Source organism: Cylas formicarius, unplaced genomic scaffold, assembly GCF_029955315.1.
Source record: "Cylas formicarius isolate icCylForm1 unplaced genomic scaffold, icCylForm1.1 PGA_scaffold_4__25_contigs__length_36172078, whole genome shotgun sequence".
In the NCBI taxonomy this organism is placed as follows: Eukaryota; Metazoa; Arthropoda; class Insecta; order Coleoptera; family Brentidae; genus Cylas; species Cylas formicarius.
Window position 1 is genome coordinate 28,886,128 of NW_026844334.1, and position 25,132 is coordinate 28,911,259.

General features: G+C 38.0%; 1 protein-coding gene across 11 annotated transcripts in view; it reads left to right on the forward strand.

Moving 5' to 3' along the window:
- The window catches only part of LOC132701621 (protein groucho-like), a 135,775-nt gene that overhangs the window by 74,395 nt on the left and 36,248 nt on the right, over positions 1-25,132 (forward strand). For 5 of the 11 annotated variants that reach the window (XM_060669719.1, XM_060669715.1, XM_060669720.1 and 2 more), the window contains one exon: positions 22,621-22,653. The exons of 2 other annotated variants lie outside the window; for them this stretch is intronic. In XM_060669719.1, coding sequence (XP_060525702.1) covers positions 22,621-22,653 — 33 coding nt within the window. Of the gene's footprint in view, positions 1-15,220; positions 20,230-22,620; positions 22,654-25,132 lie in introns of those variants that run through there. 4 more of the 11 variants (XM_060669722.1, XM_060669724.1, XM_060669723.1 and 1 more) reach the window with 4 other exon arrangements.

A 25,132-nucleotide genomic window follows, 5' to 3' on the forward strand; every position in this document is an offset into this window, starting at 1 on the left:
CTATTGTGAAATCGGAGACTAGCAATTAAATTTTTAGCGCCGTAACGACCCTCCCACTTTCTAACAAATTTTACGACCCGATGCTTACGTATGTTTTTCATAGTGTTTCCGAACACCGCGTTGTTAAATAATTTAAAAAGATTTTTACCAAAAGTGGTAGTGGCTTGCGTCCGTAAGTGATTATTTAGATCGATATATTCTTTTAGCCAAGAAGATTGCCTAAATTTTAATACTCTGTGTATTTTAGTAAGAACGAGCCCGTGTTTTAAAGCGTGCTTTAAATTTCGATAGTGTATAACGTAATTGGTTTTATTAAAAAGGATTGTCATCAATTTTGGTAATTTTGAATTGGGAAGCACGCGATGCTCGGCACAAAATGGGAAATCTTTATGTAGATCGTGTAAACTCTGAGGGTATTGCAAATCTACCTCCAAAATATAGCCTACCCCGCCCGTGTCTGGAACATTATTAATGATAAGGGAGGCAATTTCTTCCCGAGTCAACCATTTGAATCCGCCGTAGGGAAGAGGCTCCGACATAGCCTTGCCGTAAAGATTGTTAACGTCAAAAAATGTGAGATAATTTGATTGCTTTGATGGATCGTAATTGGAGATGTACTTGTTGTTTGCCTCAACGTACCTGCCAATGCACACCGAAATCCCACCCCGTATGCCCTGTTCGATAAACATAATCTGGTCAATGTCACGCATCAGTTCTAAACGACATTTTGTGAATCTAAGCATACAGTCCCACGTATATCCGGGCATACTAAAATACCATGCCGGGTCCAAAATATGCGTCACCATACAATTTTTTCGAAAATTTTCAAATATGTCGGCCAAAAGAATAACGTCCGTTTTCAGATATAAATCCGAATATTCGCCCAAGTTTTTTATTTTGTCGGACTCATTTAATTTATTGTAAATAGCATCGATGGGCGGTAAACTCGTTTCGTTTAATTTGTCGTAGTCGTCTATGTAATCATAACAAAATACAGCCTTTTGCGACAATAATTTTAGTTTTGATTCGTCTTGAAGGTGAGAAAATTAATTTTAAATATGTAAAGTTCATTTTTGTCGACGCTGTTTACCAAATTGTCTAGAGACGCCCCCAAAAATCTAAACGAATCTATAAATCGAAACTTTAGCTTATATACGGGCTCGTAATAGGTAAAAGATATGTATTTTTCCTTGTTGACCGGAACCAAACTTAAAGACCCTTTATTGCCCAAGGCCCTAAGGATAAAATGGGCGTCGTACCCTGAGAGATTCTGGAATACTACGGGCACTATGAACAATTTTCTAAAATTTAAATTACAAGCCTGATGGGCGAAATTTCTGAATTTCCCGGTAAATGGTCGTGGTCGCGGACAATGACGTCTTTCGGTGAGAAAGGCTCTTCGCAAATATGACAATGCGTCGAAAATTGAGAGAAAGTAATTGACCCTTCCATGGGTACGATATCAATAAATTTCGATTGGACAAATTTCGATAAGTCAGATATTTGTCGGACGAACCAATCCATACAATCTGGGCCGCGATAGGATTCGAAAAAGGACAAAGAATCGTCATAAGAACATTTAAAATAATATGCGGCACTATATGCCTCATGCTTTTGATATTTTCGCGTTTTGTCTGAAATTACCAAATTTACATCTTTAAGTTGACTTTCGAAATCGGCGTAGATTACAAATGGCGTGGTTTGTTTGTATATATGGTTTCGAAATTCAACATAGTCGTATTTGGGAAAAGACACTTTATAATCGTTCAAACTGACACACAACCTTTCATGATCCTTTAAGAGCGTTTCGCTACTGAAGTAATTCAAACACCTATCGCAAATATATTTTTTACCGTGATGTCTACTAAGCTGGCGCGACACTAGTCAAGATAAATTTTTAATATAACAATAATGATATTTAATTTCTTCTTCTTTTTCATATTTATGGTCCTCTGCCGTCGTCGGTTCCGGATCAAAATCATTAATTTTTGGATAATACTTATTTACTTATAGTAAATTGACATGTTTTTCGCGTTTTTCTTTAGTCAAACGGGCCGGTAACACTGAATAAAAACTTTTACTGTTATTTTGAATTAACTCTAAAACGTACACATTTACGGAAATTTCGTTGAATTTTTCAAATATATGAATTTGATTTAGACCCATCGGTGTTGGGCAATTTTCAGTTCTTAAAACGCCCTTATAATAAGGATATGAAGTTGGTAAGTGTTGTTCGCGATGTACAGGAAAACAAGCACAGACCACTGACCAATAAAAACAGGCTTCGTCATTATTTTGAATAATAATGCACGCATTTTCTCTTAATTTCTGGGGGCAATTCAATGTAGGAAGAGCCGTTACCCACTTCAAATTTGTTAATATTAATTTCCAAATAAAGAATTTTTTGCAAGGCCAATCCCGAATCGCGTTCTTGAAATTCAGACAATTTATTTAGAATTTGACTTTTAACATTTTCAACGAACCATTCGTTTAAATCCGTCCCCAAGTCGATGACATTTTTGGTAGAAATATATTTCACGTCGGTCACGTCTTGGTCGTCGCTTTTTCTCTTTATAAATTCCCCCCAAACCGTGGCATTTACTTTTAGCATTGGGGACGCTTGTTTTAAAATTTTTGAATTTTTTTTCTTAAATATGACAAGACAGTCGTTTAAAAACTGTTGTTCGTCTTTGTGTTTCAAATTGATTATTACACCCGTTAAAACTCTTCCCTGGAAACAAGATACGATCTGCTCCCACAAAACCATTTGTTTTATATTTGCGGGACTATTGTTTTGCAAACCCATTCCAAAATGGTGGCGATGATTCAAAATCATTTGTTTAATAGTCTTAAGATGTTGAATTGTTGTCTGTATTTTTCTTTGTAACCCCATGGATATATTTTTTTTTGGACTACGAACAATCTTGTTGCACCGAATGATGTTTCTGCGTAAACGTCCCAACCAAACATTTTTATCTTCTTCCGTTAAATTAGCGAACACGTATTTGTTCACTTGACGAAAAGCCAAAATTAAATTTTGAGCGTCCTCAATAGTTCGCGTAAAATTCATTGCGACCAATTAATAATAATAATATTTGAAAAAATAAGACTTACCGTCTCTCTCTCTCTCTACCCCCCCCCCCCCCCCGTAATTTTTAATTTTGAACAATTTCAAATTGTTGAGCGGGCCAACTGCCGACTTCTTTAACGCCCCGATACACCAGACTGTAGCGGCCCGTCGAAAATTGGTCTATATTCGGCCGGAAGCTGTCCGTCACCCGGTTCGGCAGGAACACCACCGATAATTCTAACTCCAATAGAACCGCCTCCCCAAACTGGGTCTTTACTATTCTGGCCTTGTCTATCTTGTATGGTCGACCAACGTCTAACTGCCCCAACTTAACTATTGGTTTTCGATTCTCTTTATTCGCTGCAATTTTTTCATTTAATGCTTTTAAGTCCATCTATAACGAAAGTAGAATCCTTCAGTTCAATATTGACAATTTTTTCAAGAAAAAAAAAATAGTACTTACTTTGGCGTTGGTTTGGGAGGGTGCGGTGGCGCGGCTATCACTTGATCGCTGAGATAACACGGATCGTTTGGTCAATTAAGCGACTTGATCACACACACAACTCAAGCGGTATTTAAATGATGACAAACAATCGAAACCTTTTATATACTGTATTCCGACAGCGGACTAATATGAAAGTCTCGTTTAAAACATTTTTTTGCGGAGAAGGCAGGCGACGCGATGATCTCACCCGCCAAGGTTTCGTTTAAACATTTCGCAGAAGCGATGATGTCATGCATCCGCTGCCGCACACCGGCGACGCGGCGGGCGATGATGTCATGCATCCGCTGCCGCACACCGGCGACGCGGCGGGCGATGATGTCATCCAGTCGTCAAACGCGACGGCGGCGGTATGCCTGAGTCATCGCACACAATCGCGCTGCAATTTACATTCATACCGCGACCAACGGTCGAGATTCGAAGCGAAGCGGCCCCCCATACGACGACGGTTTGGTTAGTTTGGCACCACGGACGACGGTTTGGTTAGTTTGGCACCACGGACAACGGTTTGGTTGGCACCACGGACAACGGTTGGCACCACTGACAACGGTTGGCACCACGGTTTGGTTAGGTTGGCACCACGGACAACGGTTTGGTTAGGTTTGCACCACGGACAACGGTTTGGTTAGGTTGGCACCACGGACAACGGTTTGGTTGGCACCACGGACAACGGTTTGGTTAGGTTGGCACCACGGACAACGATTTGGTTAGGTTGGCACCACGGACGACGGTTTGGTTAGGTTAGGGCGAGTGGCCAATGGGCGAACAATCAGGACGCAAAAGAAGAAAACCCGTGGCCGAGTGGCCCATGGCCGGGGGGCCGGGGGCGAAGCCTCATGGCCGAGTGGCCCGGGGGCGGGTTGCCCGTGGCCGGGAAGCCAGAAAGTGAGGTTATGTACGGCTGGATGTCTCTTTATTCATCTACTATCACCAATTTTTACTTTTAAATAACCGTAGTATTGTTTTTTAAATACGGGTGTAATTTTACGTCTGAATTTCTTGACCACAAATACAATTTCAATTTTTATAATTTTATGTAATGTTCCTATTTTTAAAACAATAAATATGACATTTCAAATATTAATTCAAAAATGTTACCTGATAGACAACAAAAAAACATTGATTTTCTATTAGTTTAGTTAAAATAACTCCAAAAATATGAAACATACCAACACACAAAATCTTTGTTGGCTTGTGTAATCAAAGTCAGCTGGAATACTACTTTCATACGCTTCTTGCTTTTGCCCATATCAAAATTACGAAAAATGTCAGTTAACCGACTTTGGCAGTCCTTGTCGAGCACTATTTTTAGTGGATTCACTACTAGTGCGAAGAAATGTGGGTCCATCAAACGGTGCATTGTATCAAACCTGAGCAGCGTTTTATTCAGAGGGAACGTGGGTCCGACCCCAAGCAAATGTTTCCTTGAATGTTTTGCCACCAAGGTTTTCCACATGTAAGAAGGCGATGAGATTTTGATGTACTAATTTGGCGTATTACTTGTGCGGAATAAAGTTCTACTCTGGAGAGCCTAATTCTCTTAACTGTACGATTTGTAACGCGGAAAAATGTAGTAACGCACATGCCTCGTGCAGACGCCTCGCAGAAGCCCATACATTGGTAAAAAATTGAAAAATCAAATCGTACGTGGTATTTTAAAATCCGGAGGCAAATTAAGTTGAGTTTCAAATGTTTTCCATTTTAAAATCACGTCCGAATTGCCACAAGTATTGAATTAAGACTTGCCTGTACAGGTCGAGACACGCGAGTAAGTGCGAATGTCAAAACTCACGGCGCGGACAGTTCCAAGCGCGGCTCGAAGCGAATCAGATTGGGTCTGATTTTTAGAGCAAGTGCGAAGGCCAACTTCATTTTTCGCACAGCAGCAGGCCCCACCAACTGGTGAACCTCGAGGTTTACCTGAATAGTGTGTGGCCGCAATTCGTTTCGCACTTGCTCTTGAACTTACCTGGACCCACTTGCGTGCATGTGTATAGCCCTATTTTAGCCCGAAATGAGATCGGGTTAAGCATCCTAATGGATAACAAGTGTACTAAGTAAATTTCTTTTGGTATATAACATTGTAGCGCAAGCAAAAGAGTAAAAGAGAACTGTTCCAATTCCACCGCAAGGGAGTATCATTCTCCAAATCTAGAGAAAAATCGTGAATTTGTATGTGGGTTTCTGGTAAATCAGCGAGCAATTTGAGCAAATGATTTTTTGCACACAAAACTTGCTCAAAATCTGGACAAGAAACGACACAATCATCCATATAAACCGATTCGTTCATAATCTTAGAAGCAAGGTCTTGATAATCATCAACTACTTGCAACAACGTTCGCATTCGCAGTATGGAGAGCAATTTGTCCCGAAAGTTACGGTTTGCAAATGGTAGTCTGACATGGGAACTGCGGGATTAGAGCGCCATAACCTTCTTTTGTATTTCCTCAAACTTGGTTCAATATTTATCATACTATGTCATTAACAAAACAATATTTATGTAGCCGAAAATTAAGCAAAATGGTTACCGAATTACGTGGTAATTTAGCACCGGCGAATAACACCTGATTTAAATTTTGGTTATCCCCGGGGTGTTCCCTTAAGTACTCCTGGGCTCCTGGTAACTGGAGCTCTTGACCTGGCGAACCTTGTCACTCGACTAGTTGATGATTGATTATATTGTATCAGTTCTCATCAGATTCTTGCCTCACATGAGCTCCACATCCACTTAATTGAGTGTGATTATGCAACCCGAACTGGACCTTTCGGGATATCCAACATCGGAGAAAGACAAAACAGTTGCAACTAATACCAGAGTGAGGTTTTGGAAGGTGCTAGGAGACTTTGGATTAACAATATAAAAAAAACTATTCACTAATTCTTGCTTACAAATTGCAATCTTAAAAGCTTTTTTGAATTTGGGTATATGCAAAAATTATCAATCGAAAACTGATTTGATGAAGTTCGTTAAATTATTTCATTAAAGAAAACTATGGTTAGTCCAACATTTGGATCTGATCAAAGCTATACAAAGGTATCAATGAAATAGTAAAAGGGAAGAAAAAAAATAATAAAGAGAAAAAGATCAAATTCCAAAGGTCAAAAACCATTGGTATTTTTACAGGGCGATAATTACATTAAAATTACGTGATATCGACAAATAATCCCCGTACTCGCAGTGTAAAAAAGGACGGGCATTAAAAAATGCTTTCGACATGTAATCCATAAAAAAAGCTAAGGTAAGTTATCGAAAACCGCGCCAGTGCACAGAGATGTTTCTGTCCACAAACTATAAGCAAAAAGATACATGTGCATACTTTAAAAGTGGTTACTTAACAATTAATATGCAATAAAGATAAAAATAACCACTCACCTGCAGATATTCTCGCTGAAGATCCCGGCAGAAACATCAAACTTGCCTGGTTTTCGTTTAACCAAGGGGGTCCACACTAATTCTAGCAATGCACCCAAAAATTCGCCTTGTGGTAAATTACAGCATTGGTAAATATGACTTTTTCTTGCTTGTACGCAAAAATACGACTGGCGCAAAAATAGGAAGGCTTAAGGCCCCCACAGTGCGTTTGTGTGAACGTCCGACCGACTGCGCAGACCGTTGGCCTGCCCTGAGCAAAATCAGACCGTGCTTGAATTTAGCCTACGCAAACTTGGAAACCTGAGCGTGTGTGGACTCGTTCAGTTGATTTGTTCAGTTTTAAGGTTTATTTAGAATCCAAAAATAGTAAGCAACAAAATGACGAATGTTAACAAACACTTTTTAAGCGAATTTATTGAGGTATGCAAAAGCTTACCATGTTTATGGAAAATAAAGAGTAAAGAATACAGTGACAGAAATAAAAAGTCCGCAGCCTATGATGTGTTGGTCGAAAAACTTAAAGAAGCGGATACGGAAGCAAATAGGGAAGCCGTGGTTAAAAAAATAGTTGTTAACCGCTCACGGCATGAAATTGATTGCCTCATGCATGTGTCTTGCTTTTGTATTAAAGGAGAAACGAGTATCAATCATTTCAAGTAGGTTGTCTCGTCCATTCTTAGGTAGTTAAATCAATCCTGCTTCTCAAGTTTCAAATCAGCAAGCAAATTGACATGGCAGTAATCGTTTCTTTTGAGTAACCAATATTTGGTCCATTTGCTTCTTTCAACCAACCGTTGCTTTTTTTGCTTTTTCTTTATTGCACAGGCAAGCACAATGCAATATAATGGCGTGTCTCGAGAAGCCATTTATAGAAAAACCGTGCCAAAACTAGTGTGAAATAGAAAGAACTGTGCTATAAAACTGCGTGTGTGTGGGACAGGCAATAGTTCCGTCAAACTGCACAAATTGACCTGCACCTTTACGCCCGACCAGATTATGACCAATATACAACTGCAACCGATATGTCAATAATGGCTACCTAAGAATTGCAACGCCAACAGAGATTATTTATCAAATTCTAAAAACTACTAAACAATCTATAGTTTACAACAAAAACCAAAAATAGATATTAAATCAGATATTAATCTCTACACCTTGCATAAAATTCCATGCAGCTGTACTCTCTATAAAGCTACCAAATTGCTAGTTGAACCTTCTTCGAATACAGCGGGAAAAAAAAAGAGAGCGAGCAAAAAACTTCATTCGGTTTCACCGTAACAATCAGTCGATTTGGTTAATTCAGAGAGCTCAGAATAAAAACAATGCGTTGCGCTTAAAAAGTTTAACTACGTACCTACTTTCGATGTTCGGATTGAGTACGTCGCAACGAATTTTACGAACGCAATTGCGTTGCGGATTTGGAATATCGATGAACCGAAAATTAACCAACCCTGTGGCGAAATTTATTTCGTTACACACTCCCTCACCTCGGACAGAAAATGTTCAAATGATGACGATATGAAGCACCATATTGCAAAATACACAGATGTAAAAAAGATATACTCATTATGTAGGAATAGGCTTGCACAGACGACAATGATCACCGTCAACCAACTAACAAATCTGAAACTACTGTTATGCAGATAAAAATCAGGATGGTAGAGATTTCTACCGGAAAAGGCGTAACACTCAAGAATGCATGAGGTACCTCGGATGACTCTACATAATCAGCAAAAGCAAGGCAACAAGTCAAAATTACTAAACAAACCCAGTCCTAAAGTGGATAGGAAAAAAGTTTTTTGAAGGTTAAACTGAAAAAATTATAACAAATGGTAACCAAATGTCTACCCGCAATCGGAATGAGGATTCACCAAACTAAAATTTAATTAGTGACCTGACAAAGAAAAAAAATGAAATAGAGTGTTCCCTTGAAGGACACTGACTCCAGCTCGCCTCACCTTTCCGAAAGAGGCTGAGGCAAAATGCAGTAGGGACAGAAGGGTTTATGGGATAAAAGTATACACGGCAGATACGACTTCAAAACTATTTATTTACTGCGATTAAAAGAACACACTCGGAAGGTTTCTAGTCAACGACTGACTCTTCTAAAAATCTCAAAGTATTAAGACGCTTAAGAAAACATTTAAGCCATACAGGCGGTTAATAAACTTTTATAATAGTTTTCATTCAAGCCTACCACGAAATGCCTTCGTGCTATTTAATATAAACACACATACATAGGCGAAGTTCAGTCACCGATGAATATTGAGATTAATTTTTGTAAATATTCCAATAGGGACCACTGCTATCCAAAGCACATTTACGACCTTATTCGCCACCGACACATTCCCTCCCCATCGCAGACCATGTGATCCTAAAAAATTCCAGACAAAAAGCAAACAACAAAATTAAATTAACCACCAACCTGCGCTTCAAGAAAAACCAATACGAACTTCCAAAACAAAAAGTACGTCTGCGTTCCCTGCAGCTACTATAAAAACGAACAAAAGAATCACCATTCCAGAAGAAAAGGCACATTAATTTTTCCAAAAATGGTTAGAAGAAGAAAGACAAATTAAATAAGGCTCCAACATATTTGATTCGTTATTGGGTGGTTGTTTATAACGTTGAGATTAGATTCGGGATTTTTCCAACTGTTTGCCATTTGCTTTATGCTAGTTTAGGTAATGTTATACGCTTTCTTTATTTTTGTACTACCTCATTTATTTCTGTTGTATACCATACTGGATTTTTAGTATTCTTAAAGTGATTTATGATTTCTAAGGTCGGCAACCTCTGAATTACAAATAAATGGGGTGTAAAAGTTTTATATAAGACTAAAATTTGTTCGTCGTTATTTTTATAAAGGATTTTAGAAACTATGTGTGTCCCACATTCAGAGAATATCGTAGAATATTATTTGAAGTGCCTGTAATGTAAAGTAAATGTTTGGATTAACGATCGCTGCTTCGTAGTAATTGTCGCATGAGGTTATTATTTCAAACTGAAACACCGGCACTTAGTCAAATGAACATTTAAATAATATATTATCCGAACAAGCGCCCGTGCAATATCGGAATTGTTTAATATTATATGGTCGAGGTCGCACGTTTTGTTAGATTTGCGCATTGCTTATGTGTCTATTGGATATAACAACACGCCCGAGGGAATACCGTATAATTCAACTATCGCATCTAAATAAAAACTTTCTTAAAATCGTAGAGGGTTACGGGGAATGCATATACAGTATCGGATTAAATTAAACCAACTGTTATATTTTTTGATTTAGTCGTGACAATCTTAATTCCACGTAAATAATTTGTTTTATTAATATCTTTGTAACCCAACACATAATATGTTGTTGACTGTTGTTGTTGTTTTTGACTTAATGTGCCCCATAATTCAGGAGGCACCATTCGCTATTTCAAACGAATTTGTATAGTCGTACCACTGATCCACCGATAGGAATTCATTGCCTAAAGAGTGAGAAATGGTATCTGTTCAGTTTCTTAATGCGAGAGAGTTCTAAATCGTTATTGAAATGTAAAACATAGTGGTCTGGTCGTAAGAGGGCTGGTACTTATACTGCTGATCTTGCAACACCGAGTGGTTTTAGTTGCAATCTGATTTTTGATCTACAATCCTTTTTTTGGAACTTAAACAAAATTTGTTTGACTCAAAATGGAATTAAGGAGAATTTTTGAGCCATTGTTTTTCATAACTTTCGACTTCAATTATCAAGAAAACAACGCATTGGTGAACTTAATTCTTTTACAGTACTGTGAAAAATTGGTATAACGAATTTCAGTCATGGTCAAGATGAATTCCGCGAGAGTCGTTCAAAATCAATGGTTGTGCCACAAAACATCGATGCTGTGCGTAAACTGATAATGCAAGATCGTCATATCGTGAGATTGACGCATCCTTGGGCAAGCATGTCAAGCATCAATAAGAATGATTAAAAAATATCAACGTAGTGCTTCAAAAGCGGTCTATAATATCTGCACAGGTGACAAATTATGGATCTATGCATATGAACCTGAAACAAAACACCAATAGACCGTATGGGTCTTCCAAGACGAACAAAATCCAACTTAAATTGTTCACGGAGGAAGCACATATTACAGGTCACGTAGCTACAGTGGCGTTAGAGCAACGTAGGACGGTCAATTCTGTATGAAACACAACCTTGATTTGCCAGAAGTCATCGAAAAAATTCGTCAAAATAAGCAGATAGTCATGACAATGCGAGCTCTCACACTAAAACAAAGGAATTTTTGACCAGTCAAAACATCAAATTGATAGGCCATCTGCCGTACAGCCCTGATTTGGCACCTAATAACTTCTTTTTACTCCCGTACCTTAAAAAAAATTGCGGTTGATGCGTGAACCGTGACGCTCGTTTTGAAGTTTTGAATTGGAGTAGAAAAACTGCTTCAAAGATTGGTTCCAACTCATGCAAAAGTGCTTTAAACTTCATATTTGTTTTTTCATAATTAGGCCAGAAATATAAGTAGCAACCCTCGTTTTCCATAGGCGTAGTATCGAATCCATGATGATTGTCATGGATTCAATAGGTAGTCAGTGATAGGTAGTTGACCTGCCTACTTATGTTTAAAATTTGTTGAATATGTTGCTATAAAACGAAATAGTGTGCTTTCTAAAAATGAGAAAATTATTATTCTTCTGAATGTGTTCAAAGCTAAATAGTCAACAATTTACCGACAAGAAGAAAAAAAAGTGTAATAAATGAGGGTGGAAGACTACTATCAGGATGAATAATATACTAGTTTTCCTTAAAAAAAAAAACTTACTTTAGAGAAAATAATTTCCAAAATGAAAAAGGATGATTTTATTGCACCCATGAGTAAGACGAAATTGTGGAAAACTTTTAGGGAAATGAATTTTCTTTACGAAAACACTCAAAACAGGAAATCACTTTTAATAGAGAAAGGCGAAATTATCTGCTGGCGACGACGATATTTGAAAGCCGTTAGACAGTTTCGTTATTTTATCGAACGGGTTCTGGCACTTGGATAAATAAGTGATATGCAGTTGGTAAAAGATGACATGATAAAAATATAGCGGCATAATTATTCATATTGGTAGCATAATTGGATTTTTCGGTGGTGGCTTATTAGCATTTTAGTATAAACTGACTGTAGACTATCGAGAATGCTGATATTTTTGAACAGTACTTCCAGCAAACCTTATTCCACCTTGGTCTTCTATACAAGTTTTTATTTATTTAGACTAATTAATATCTCAATTATTTGCTTATATCTATAATCATAATCATGTTTAATTAGTATCATATTTATTATGCTAATAAATTAGCTATCACATTACTTTATTCGCCAAACTTTTCTTCCTATTGTAGACAAATTAGTGTGAACCTAATTTAGTAACGATTCGACATCTTAAAAGCTGAAATACGGAATTTTGAAAAACTATCGTTGCTATTTATCTTAAGTGCGATATAATCAATATATATAATACAATAAGTGGTGAAAGTGATGTCCCCTTCTTCAGCTCAGCAACACTTAGAAATAGCAAAATTGCGCACGTAATTAACCTGGCTTACCATAAAAGGGGGGAAGTAGGGCTTGCATTTGCAGGAACTGCATTCGTCGCTCGTACGGGAGAAAAAATGTCACTTTTTTGGAAAGAGTAAGCAAATCGCCCGGTTCGATAACGTAGCTATCAATCGACAATCGTATTCCTCTGTATTCCTGTGTATTCTTCGCTTACTACCGCGATCAAAAGCGCCGTGGACGGTGGGCCCGTAGCGATTAAAATACGGTAAAATAGGATTTTGGGATCGAATGCAAGACTTGGGGCAGTAAGGAAATATACATCATTCGCGTGCGTTCAGGTGCAAGTGTTATTTTGAAAGACAAAGAAAAGCCCTTAAGAACAAAATAAAAACTTTTGAAATAGAAATATCCTTAATTTATGTGTGCACGGTGTCCAAAGAGTATGTCAAAGTAATATATCTCGTTTATTATGTGTTTTAGAAAAAAATGTTAGATTTAAATCAATTTAAAATTTTTTTTAATATACAGGGTTATATATATATATATATATATATATATATATATATATATATATATATATATATATATATATATATATATATATATATATATATATATATATATATATATATATATATATATATATATATATATATATATATATATATATATATATATATATATATATATATATATATATATATATATATATATATATATATATATATATATATATATATATATATATATATATATATATATATATATATATATATATATATATATATATATATATATATATATATATATATATATATATATATATATATATATATATATATATATATATATATATATATATATTCACGTATTGATTCACGGATGGAAAAATGTGATGACACTATATTCCGGGATATCATCCGTTCGCTTGTTGAACTCCGACTGGCAAAGATGCCTCCTAAGCCTGCAATGTCCTGTGTAGGACCCTGTTAGTGCTCTACACTCCCTTCTGGTCAGTCTAAGCAGCTCCCTGGTCCGAGGAAGGGCGGGCCCATCCATCATAAGCCTCGCCTGCCTCATTCCCGGAGCAACTCTCCAGCCCCCCGCGGCCCGGTCTCTCGCCCAGGCTTCGAGAGCTCCCCGCCTTACACACGGGGCGATCCCCAAGCGGGCCTCCCAACGTAATCTTTCTCTCCTCAGCCACACTCCTCAGTACCCCCTTGCACTCCTTTATCAACAAGGAGCGCGTACGCACTGACTTCACCGCCATGAGTGCAGCCCTACTATCTGAGCAGAAGAAGAAGACTCTCCTGCTTCCGTGGTTGAGCCGAAGCACCTCTCTGGCCGCCATCAATAAAGTGAAAATTTCCGCCTGAAACACAGTGCAGTACTGACCCAGAGGAACCCAGGCCCCAAGTGCCCCCTACCGCTCTCCGGCACGCCCACAGAGCCCCAAAGGCCCACCTGGTCCTTGATCTTATATGTTCCTGGAAGGCCAACTTAGAGTCCAACCATACGCCCAAGTACTTGACACTTCCGCTTACAGAAAGAGGCACCCCACCCATCGAAATGTTGAGGTTGCACTCCATCTTCCTTTTTCTAGTGAAGATGACCATCTCCTCCTTGCCAGGATTGACAGCCAACTTGCTGTCCAGGCACCATTGTGAGAATCTTGCCAATGCCCCGTTCAGGAGCTCCTGCATCCTCCTCACGTCCGTCCCCTGTGTCATTATCACAAGGTCGTCTGCATATGCCTGAGCATAGACCCCGTGTTCTTCCCTCAGAATATGCAATATCTCGTTCACCACTAGGCACCACAGGAACGGGGACAAGACCCCGCCCTGTGGACAACCCCGTGATGAACCGATGGAGACCTGCTCCCCACCCAGTCTTGCCTCGACCCTCCTGTCGGTTAGCATGGAGCGGATCCACCTTACAATAGCCGTCCCCACTCCAGTACTCTCCACCGCCCTGCAGATCGAGTACAGGGCCGTGTTATTGAATGCCCCTTCGATGTCAGCGAACACGCAAACCGACAGCCGTTCCGAGCCCATACCCTCCTCCAACCTGGAAGTCAGATGGTGAAGAGCTGAGCCCACAGACCCGCCACTTCGGTACGCATGCTGAGCTGGCTCTAAAGGGGCCTCCAGCTCCACCCAGTCCCTCAGATACCGGTCCACCAGTCTCTCCAGAGTCTTCATAATGAAGCTGGTGAGGCAAACGGGCCGGTACGACTTCGGGTCCGTGTAGTCACTCTTCCCTACCTTGGGGATGAACACTACCCTGATGTGTCTCCACAGCTCGGGCACGTACCCCCTCGCAATGGAGGCCCTGAACAGGTCCATCAGCGGGCTGGTCAGGAGACCTCCGTCCCTTTGCAGCAGAGCCGGAAATACTCCATCCCCACCCGCCGACTTGAAGGGCCCAAAGCTGTCAATAGCCCACCTCAGCTTACTATAGGTAACCACCCTCCTTGCCGTGGCGTAGTCGCATCCAAGACGACTCCCGGCTTCAATATTCCCCCCTGTGTCCGGATCAGCGGACCCTGGGAAGTGCGTGTTCAGCAACTGTTGTAGTGTGTCCGCTGGTCCCGCTGTGTAGCCACCGCCGGTCCTGCGGACCACTCCCAGTCTTCTCGCAGGGTCACTTCTGAGTACCCTAAGGAGTCTAGCCGCGTCCGGGGTATTCATTACTCCGTCGCCGTAGCCAGGCCCTCCTCTGTGATGCCCGTAGTCCTTTTTTGTACTGTCTGCGCACCTCCCTATAGAGATCCCAGTCCGCACCTTGCCTGCTGTTCCTCGCTGTATTGAACAGCCTCGGCACTTTCCTCCTGAGACGCTCCAGGGAAGAGCTCAACCAAGGAGTCCTCCCCGCCCTATGCTCCTCTGTCTCAGGGCAGCTATTCTCGAACGCCCGTATCATAGCGGAGCTGACTCGGTCGGCGGCCTCGTCAATCTCCTCCATTGTCCGGTGTTTCCTTGGTAAGCCCACTAGGCGCCAAGCGAGCTCCTCTCTATAGAGTTCCCAGTTTGTTGCCCGGGGATTCCTAAATCTAACGGGTTCCCGAACATCCATCTCCAACCCAAAGGTGATGTATCTATGGTCCGACATAGAGTCCTCCCCACAGACACACCACCCAGTTATCTCCGGGAGCAGAGCCCTGGTACAAAGTGTTAAGTCTATGACCGAGCTCCGACCCGTCGTGAAAAACGTGAGTTATACCCCTCGGTTGGCCACCTGCAGCCCTGCCGAGGCCATGAACTCCACCAGGTCTCCCCCTTCTATTCGTTGCCGCGCTACCCCACGAAACCTGGTGAGCATTGCTGTCGCAGCCAATCAAAAGAGGAAGATTCGCCTCCTCACAGTAGGAGACCAAGTCACTAATCTCCTGCGGAGGACAGCTGCGGTCACCTGGAAAGTACGCAGAGGCGACTACTACCTCCCTCACGCCGTCCCAAGTGGGGGATCTGACCAGAATTGGAACCAGGTCCCTGGACGCCTTGTCCCTTAGCCCCATGGTAGTATACAGGCCCTGGGACCGCCCTCTAAGGAGTCGACACTATGCAGCATCGATCCTCCCAGAGATAAGTCCCTAACGCTTGATTTTACAATCCAGGGCTCTTGGATCAGTACAATGGATGTACCGCCCTCCGAAATTTTCCTGCATAAGTGGGCCGTTGCAGCCCTGCTGTGTTGCAGGTTAATCTGTAATATCCCCGTGATCAGCGGGAATACCACCTGCGGGTCACGATGCTACCTCAGCCCGAATCCGAGCCCGCAACTTTTGAAAAACTATTTAAAGAGAATTTTACGCCAGGCATATTATTAAAAATAAAATATTAATATTGCTAATAGTTCCAGAAGAAACATTTAAAAACTAAAACCAAATTGCAAAACAAAAAAGAATTGTTTAATTTAGTTTTACTTTATTTCGTACTCGTCGCTTTAACACTTTCTTAAACGATTGTGCAGTATACACATAACAATCTAATTTCTAAATAAATAGAAAGAAAGGAAACATTTTTTTGCAGAAAATTAAAAATTTACCTTTTGTTTTTTCTTGGCTTTTATGATCTTTTCTCATAATTTCAAAAAATTTCGGAGTTTTGTTCGTAAAAATGTGTATACTAAGTTTAGGTTTAGGAAATTCTTAATAAAAGTGACAGATCATCAATAGTAGCAATTAATGGAAACATAATATACGAGGTGTTCCATTTAATTTTTTCACGAAAATGAAGATCTTTTATTTTGACTCACCCTGTATAAATGATTCGAACTAACTTTAAGGTATGTATAGTTCTAAAGTTGTTGGTATATTAAAATTACAGCTGTCGGAAACGGCTTGGGAAACATAAGATATTAAACACAGGGTATTTTTGACAAAAAAATGGCCATAAATCCGAAAACATTCAATATAGAACATAACCTATATGAGCGATTGCGTATAAAAGGACGTATCTGTTAATGCCATAGTATACAGTGTTCCGTTAAGTTTGATTTCCCATATATTTATGAATCATTGTATATTTTAAAATTATTTTTGTAGTCTTATCTATAACTTCAACTGGGGAATGTGAGGATGAAGCTACCACCACACCACAATTGCAATACACGTATATTATCCGAGCCTTTAATTAAGTTTTTAACACTACCCAACTACTGAACCAATATTCATTGTTACAAGGGACTCATTCCATTTGACTGCAACTTATACTCGCGATGTTAGCGATTTCAGAAATCGCGATGCAATCTCTGCCTCCCACTTTTACAGAAAATGTCTCGTAAATATGTTTCCGATGCCACAGAATAAGTACCATAATCAGAATAAATTCGAGAGCAAAGCGATAAAACGTCGCAAAACTGCAAGATAGGCTTTGGCGATCATATTGGTGAGTCGAGGTTAAGATTGTTTAGTTGCTTATAGATTTCTATAGATTCTCGGATTTTTCGTTGCAACTGCTTTTTTCTCTAATAATTTCCACATTACAGATATTAAGCGTTCCATCACAAAACACACTTCATCACAACCCTTGCCACTGTTGTCCTTGAAAACATCACTGACCACGTGTCAAAGGTTATGAAATATAACGTCAAAACTAGATTGACCACTTGTTCAAGAATTCTCAACATTTTCGATCCGTCAAATACAAAAATTTCTTTTCAGACAACAGTAGTTTACAGAATTCCGTGCATATGCGGCAAAATATATCTTAGGGAGACCGAACGAAAAATATCAACTAGGCTCAAACAACATGAAAGACGACAAATAAACTCATCAGCAGTTATCCAACACAATCACGAAACCAGACATCAAATTTTATTCGATAAAACTCAAATTCTTACATGCAATCAATTCTTCTACTAACGAAAAATCCGAGAGTCTATAGAAATCTATAAGCAACCTAACAATCTTAACCTTTCACGAATATGGGAATGAGTCATCCGAGACAGCGTTCGTGCCTCCTTTAGCTCCGCCCTTCTCAAACAATATATGAGCAGGAACAGAGTCGAAAGCGAGCCATTTTTTGAACAAGGATGATTGACGAAATATGAGCAAGTCCACTTCATTAACAACCGACGAAGCAGGAAATCAGAAGATTTGTAAATAGTATTACCTGTGGAGGTATCTTTGAAAAACTATGCTTTGGAATTTTTTGTACTGCTAATATGGCGCGCAGTTATAGTGAACCACAAAAAACCTATCCTGACATTTCCGAAATCCTTCGCCTCGGAGACAGGTGCCACAAGAACGTATAATTTTCCGTACTATCCTTATATATACCGCAGTGTAGATTAGTGCGATGGGTTTTAAAATGGGTTTCGCCACCCGATACCCTAATATCTGGCGCTCGTTGGTGATTTGCACGTGCGATCTCGGGCGCCACTCATCCTTTATAGAGGACGTGCGGGGTGCGGTAAGAGGGGTTGAAGCTACGTAATGGCACGGGACGGCGGAAACGCGGGAAACGGTAAGAGGTGACGATCGTTTTCCCCTATTCGATCAGAAGGACGCAACGGCGGACAGCGGTAACTTACCGGAGTCGGCGCGGCGTAATGGTGGCTTGCTTATTAGTCGGTTGGTGGCTGGTGAGAACCCGGTGAAATAATCGGTTGTTTGAGCTGCCACTCGGCACTGCCGGACACGGGCTGCAACCGCGAGTTTTATGCCCGACGGGTGGAGATATTTCGGTGGGGAGCAGGATATGAGCCGCAATAAGATAATAAACCAATTAATTATTTTCATTACGGATGGACTTGTGTCGCCCCACTTTCACCTGCGTAAGTCCTAAACCTACTAAAACAAAGTAACTTAAGTTACAGTATCTAAAATCAGTACATGGCTATATTACTTGAACATTCCCAAAAAAATTTTAATTCTTTTAGAAAGGAAGGCTGGGATATTGTACAGGATGTCCTCGCTGGAGCGGGTAAGGAGAACTTAAACCTGGATGACAGATGAAATCTTTAAGCTCTGAAAAGTACATAGAAATAGAAGAACTTGACACAAAATATCACAGCTTAAACTTGCATAAGAAGATCAAAGAAATTACCATACACCGGAGGAGTACCCATTCACATATTCTGAAAGATAGCGAGGGATATATAATTGGAGATACAAAAGAAAAAATTGCGGAATGGACGAAATATATTCGGCAGTTGTTCCATGACAACCGAGCGGACCTAACAGTTAATCCCTGATGAAATTCAAATTGAACTAATAAAACTTATTGATTTAGATGTCGATGTTAGCGTACACGTAACAAACTAAAAGAAATTATTGTTATCCATATTTAAAACACATAACTGTGATCCTAGGTGTAGGATACTGCGCGAAAATTTTAAGTACGACCTGGTATCGACGAAATTTTCAGACGCTCTCTTGCCGTTTCGACACCTTGCGAAGAACATTAAATCTTATACAGTTCGAGAAGTGAAGTTAGTGGTTAACTCCTTCAGTTTTGAAGACCTGGGGCCCCAGAAGCAGAACATCAACAGCTAACGGTGGTAGCTGTTTCGGTTATTGCCATTGTGTGTTGCGCAATTCTACTTATGAAATTATCCTTTCGGTCATAATGTTGTACACAGAGAATAATTAAATTCAAGGAAGCTTACAGTGCTCTTGCGTATCCGAGTTTTCGAACCGCTGTGTGCCAACAGTCAATGTTAGTCGACCTGTTTAACACCATTTATCAGACTGGCGCAATACCTGGACAAGGGCTTCAGTCGACTTTCGTTGGGACCCCTAAGAAGTCAAATGCCATAACCTGTACTGACCATCGAACCATATCCTTGATAAAACGTTAAAAGTGTTTCTTAAGGTTATCCACAACCAAATTTTTAGGTTTCTCGTAACGGGCATAAGTAACACTCAGTTCGGTTTTAGAAATAAGTACAAGAGAGGCACTGTTTAACACGAATGTCTTAGCGCATACATGTCTTGACATGAATCAGAATATGTACCTAGGGTTCATTAACTTCGAGAAAGCGTCCGCACTAATAGACATTCTAGTGGCTGAAAACATTAAGATCCACGATATCAACATAAATAATATCAATACTGTAGTGGAATCAAACCGTTTAACTCTGGATGGAAGATCAATATACCGAAGGTATTAAAATATTGAGGGACGTACGGCAGGGTTGTGTTCTGTCACCACTGCTTTTCAATCTCTGTAGCGAGGCCATGTTCCAACAAGCACTGGCCGATTGCAAAACCTAAGTCCACACCTACGGCGTTAAATATATGGTAAGGAGGAAATCTTAAAACTTGACACCTATTTCAGCAACTATTTCGTCTGTAGCATACGGCAACTTTGTTTTGTAGTTCTTGACAATTTGTGAGAACTCACATTTTAGACCAATTTCAGGATAATTAATCTTCTGGACACCCAATTGATAATTTGTTCTTTTTTTGTCGATGTATTTAGTAAACCTTAAGCAAGTGTAGAATGATTTCGTGCATTATCCATAATAATGAAGGACGGCCTTTCGAGTTTCGGTAGAAGTTTTTCAAAAATACGACCCTGTTTTGTAGCGGAAACTACTGTAATTATCCGACAACCCTCAATCGCTTTCCAGTCTAAGGATACTTTCAATCTCTTATTTGTAAATTTTTCAACCTAAGTTTGATGTATGAAATTCTAAGGTTGGAACTGTCGGTCTAGGCAAAAGGTGATCTGCATTGAGGGAAGTTCAAGCCTCTGATTATTTTAACTTTTTCTAAAGACCGATATCTGATTTTGAGTGCTTTATGATATGCAGGATCAGTTCTTGCCCGAATGGCGCATTCAATTATTAAGTTAAAATCGCATTCTAACGTAAAGCTTTTGCTTTTAAAATTTTGTCCTCTATGTTAGGCATCCTAAACAGATTAACGTAGCAAAAATTAAACGCAAACAAAATAGATACGAAAATCAAGTGCGAAACCCGAACCCGAGCAAAAAAAAGAACTGAAAATTCGCCGCACCGCGATGGTCATACTAATTTTCGAGGATCACATTTTTGAATAACTTTATTGAAACCAAAATGAAATTATTACTTGCGGTGTCGAATCCAAAAAAAAAATGTTTTGCTGATCTGCTTATATTCTATCACACAATATTACTCAGGTAAAATGGACTTACACAAAAGATAGTACCACGTTTATGTTAATATATTAAGTATATTTATTTCTAGAAGGGTCTAGAAAGTATCGAGGTAAAAATCATAATTGTATTGAAAAAAAGGAAACACAAGATTATTTCTAGAATGATCCAGAAATCGTATTATATTGCAAAGGAGGAAAAGTATTTAGAAACGTAAAAACTTGCAGAGAAAACCAAAACCTGAGTGTAGGAAGAACTGAAAAAGGTTCAAGTCAATCCAAAATATCCAGTTCGTTACGACTAAATGGTGGTTCCCCAACGTGAAATGCATATTATTTAAAACTGAAGCTGGTTCAGGATATTTTGGAATCAAATTTCCCCTCTTCAGCTCAGTAACCCTCAGAAAAGCAAAGTTGTGCACGTAAATAACCTTACTTACCTTAAAAGGGAGAAAGAATGTCGGGTTATTTCGAAAACATTAGTGCAAATATGAAATAATTTTTTTGTTTATTTTTTAAAAGTTTTTTGTTTTCTAATATCCGCAAGTAGTATAGTAGTGCCGGTTGTGAGCCACTTCTAACTAAAAAATTTGGTTATAGTCAAAACCGCTTTTATCGTGCGGTCTTACGATTTGTCAACTACAAGGGTTTGTTTTTCTTTTATCTTGTTTAGTTGTACCCTCCAACGAAAATACTATAATCATCTTAATATGAAAAAAGGACTAGCTTCTAATTCTAAGCGGGGAAAAATCGTGGCACTTAAAAAAATATATATTTTAATAAGATCGAAAGATTCGGAAGTATCTTTAATACCGCTTCAATGCTTAGCAATCAAAAATATAATTTTTGCATGCTATGATTTCTCCGACTAATGGTGATGCGAATTTATTGGGAAAATTTGGATGACTGAACAAATCGTGTCTTGCCTAGTGAGGTAGTCAAATGTATTGTCACTGAATTTAGTAGATTACCTAACTACTCTGGTTATTTTTTTTACTATTTGCAAAAACGAATATATCAATACATACATCCAAATTCTAAATTTATTTAGGAGGTAATTTAACGTGTATGTGCCTGTCATATATTAGTTTGGTGAGATTTATTTAAACATATATGAAAGATTTTATTAATAGGCGTTAATTGCGATTTTGCATTTAACTTCCACTTATTTGATTTCCTCACAGTTTGGCAAATATTATAATTATATGACTTACTTTTTACAAAACTTCTGGATTCCTCCTGCGTCGGTTTTTGCTGAATCGAAATAGCTGACGTTTCGCCGTTCATCCTGTTGGCTTCACCAGAGCTTGACTGAAACTGAAAACAGTCAGAAAATACTCTGTGGACGATGCTCCGGTGCGTTTCTTGAATATCTTTGATCTTTTTTGAACATTTATTGATTTTTTTTTTCAAAATTGCGATAAATAAGGGGGAAATAGTGCTTAGTACTATAATATTATTGCGCTTGAGTGTATATTATATTTTGTGAAAATCTGTAAAACATTTTAAAAGGTCCTTTCATGTGTTCATTAATTTTAACTGTTGTTGTTCCAGCAACAGCAACAGCAAGGCCTTCAGCAATTGCTTGTAAGTTATTCTTTAATCGTATGTAGCTAGATAGAGTAGAATTTTTAAATTATTAGATAAATTTTCTAATGAATAGGTGATTGACGTATAAATCAATAGAGTATTTCACCAGTGTGTCATTTTTTTTTATATACATATATATTATATAAAAATATCTTTACAATCCAACCTTAGTTATGTTTAGATGACCGCATGGTAACATACTCTAGCTTAAATTGTAACGTTACTGGTACACATATTTTGAACACTTTCTCTGTTTGACCTTCCAACTGTTTCAATGAATTAATGAGAAATAAACAAAAATAATCAATTATTAAGACACATTCTTAATTAATTCCAAATTATTCATTCCAACAGTCTAATTACTTGCTAAAGTGTATTAGATTGCATTAGATTTTGCACTCCACTCCATTGCCTATGCTAACTAGCTCTTTTCTCATAACATTTTTATTATCTGCATGACCTTGGCAATAGTTTTGATCCGATTCTTTGTATGAACGTTTTTAATATTTTTTAAGTCTCATCTGCACATTTTCAATTTTTCATCAGTTGCATGTTAATGCAATGATATCAAGTTGGCAAATCTTGTCACCGTTGGTCTAGTAAGTCGAAAAATTAAAAAAAAGTGATTACATTATACACGTCATTATTAAACAACGTTTGGCAAGGAAATGACACACAGCACCTTGTTTTTAAAAAATCGTTGTTATTTCTAAATTATTTTCATTTAATTTTCACCCTTTTCGAGTGCGAATTGTATTTTTTTCATTTTTCAATTTTAAACCTTAGAAACCTATGATCCCATAAAGGGATTTTTTAGCATTTCAATTTTAAAAAATAAGCGAGGTATGATTGATTTTCTAATTGATTTCTGAACTTTGCATCTTCAATAGTTTCCAAGAACTCTTTTTGATACTCTCTTAATCATGGTTTTGATTGTTGCTATTAAAAATAAAAATAAAATCCGAGTGTAGTAGTAAAAAACTTTTCGGTTGACAAACGTCTTTTGGTACGTTTTTCCAAATATCTTAAGATTTAACGGTTTGTTCACATGCGAAAATCTTCTCAGAGGATAAGCTTGGACATCTCTCGTTATCAATATTGAATACTCCAATTTAAAATAAGACAGACATATCTTGCCACTAAATCTAAACGCCATATATACATATAAAGTAAATATCTTAACACGGAAAAAAAACTATTTGCTGATAGCAATTCAAGATGGAGTATATTGATACAAGAAATTCCTCCAATGGATGGAGTATATTGATACAAGAAATTCCTCCAATATCGGTTAAACATGCAAGGCTCTGCTTAAATACTATTTGTATATCTATTATATCTATTTGTATGTCTATCTATCTATATCTACTTTCAATTTTAATTTCAATTCAATTAAACAATTTCTATTTGAAAGTGTCTAAATTAGTAAATTATATATTATTTACACATTGGTAAATAAATTTAGAAATATTTTTAACAATTTTATTATCCAATGACATGAAAAAAATGATCCACATCAAATAGTAATAATAAACTTTAGATTTTATTAGCAAATAATTGCGAGGAATACAAATGGAAAGATGCAAAATAAATAAGGCACAGCGAATGAAATTATTAAAACACAAACAATATGCATCCGAATAATAAATAACCATAATAATATATGTAGAATACAAAAAAAATCAGAAAAGTTGGTTACAATGGTTATAGCAACAAAAATATATGTTAAACGTAGAATAGTAAGAAATTAAAATGTTAATTCTATACAAATTAAACACGAAAAAAATAAAAGCAAAGAAAAATTAAATAATTTAAAACACAAATAACTTTCATAACAGTTATAAATACTAGTAACAGTTACAGAAAAAAAAAATAAACAGATAAATTAATTCTATACAAACCAAGCAATCTACATTAAACAGAATGAGAAGGGGGGAAAATTATTTCAACAAACATACAAATAATGTGCGCCGATGTTACAAATACTTCTCCATTCATAATATAAATCATTATTTAACTTTTCATTCTTATTATTATTATTCTATTTTCATCATAATTTTAACTTTTGAAAAAGTTTAGAATTTGAAATTAGAATTTATTGAATATGTGTGAACAGAGCCAAAAATTTATTTATTTTTTTTTGCTTAGTGAAAGGCACCAACTAACAAAAACTAACATCCAAAACCATCATGTACTCTTGTATCTCCAAGATTTTATCATAAGCAAAAACCTTCCCTGACACCATGTGTATTTCTTAGTTATTTTTTGTTAAAACCCCAAAGGAAACATACCAAAGGTTGTGGTCAATACTGGCGTTTCGAATTTCCAGTGTCTAAAAACGTTTTAACGTTTTAAGTCTTATCTATTAACTATCACTAACTGTTATCAAGTGAAAACTGAATTCTAGGATCAAAGATAAAGTTTGTTCATACATATAAGAAAGTGACTAAAAGATCCGGGCAAGCTGTAAGAATGA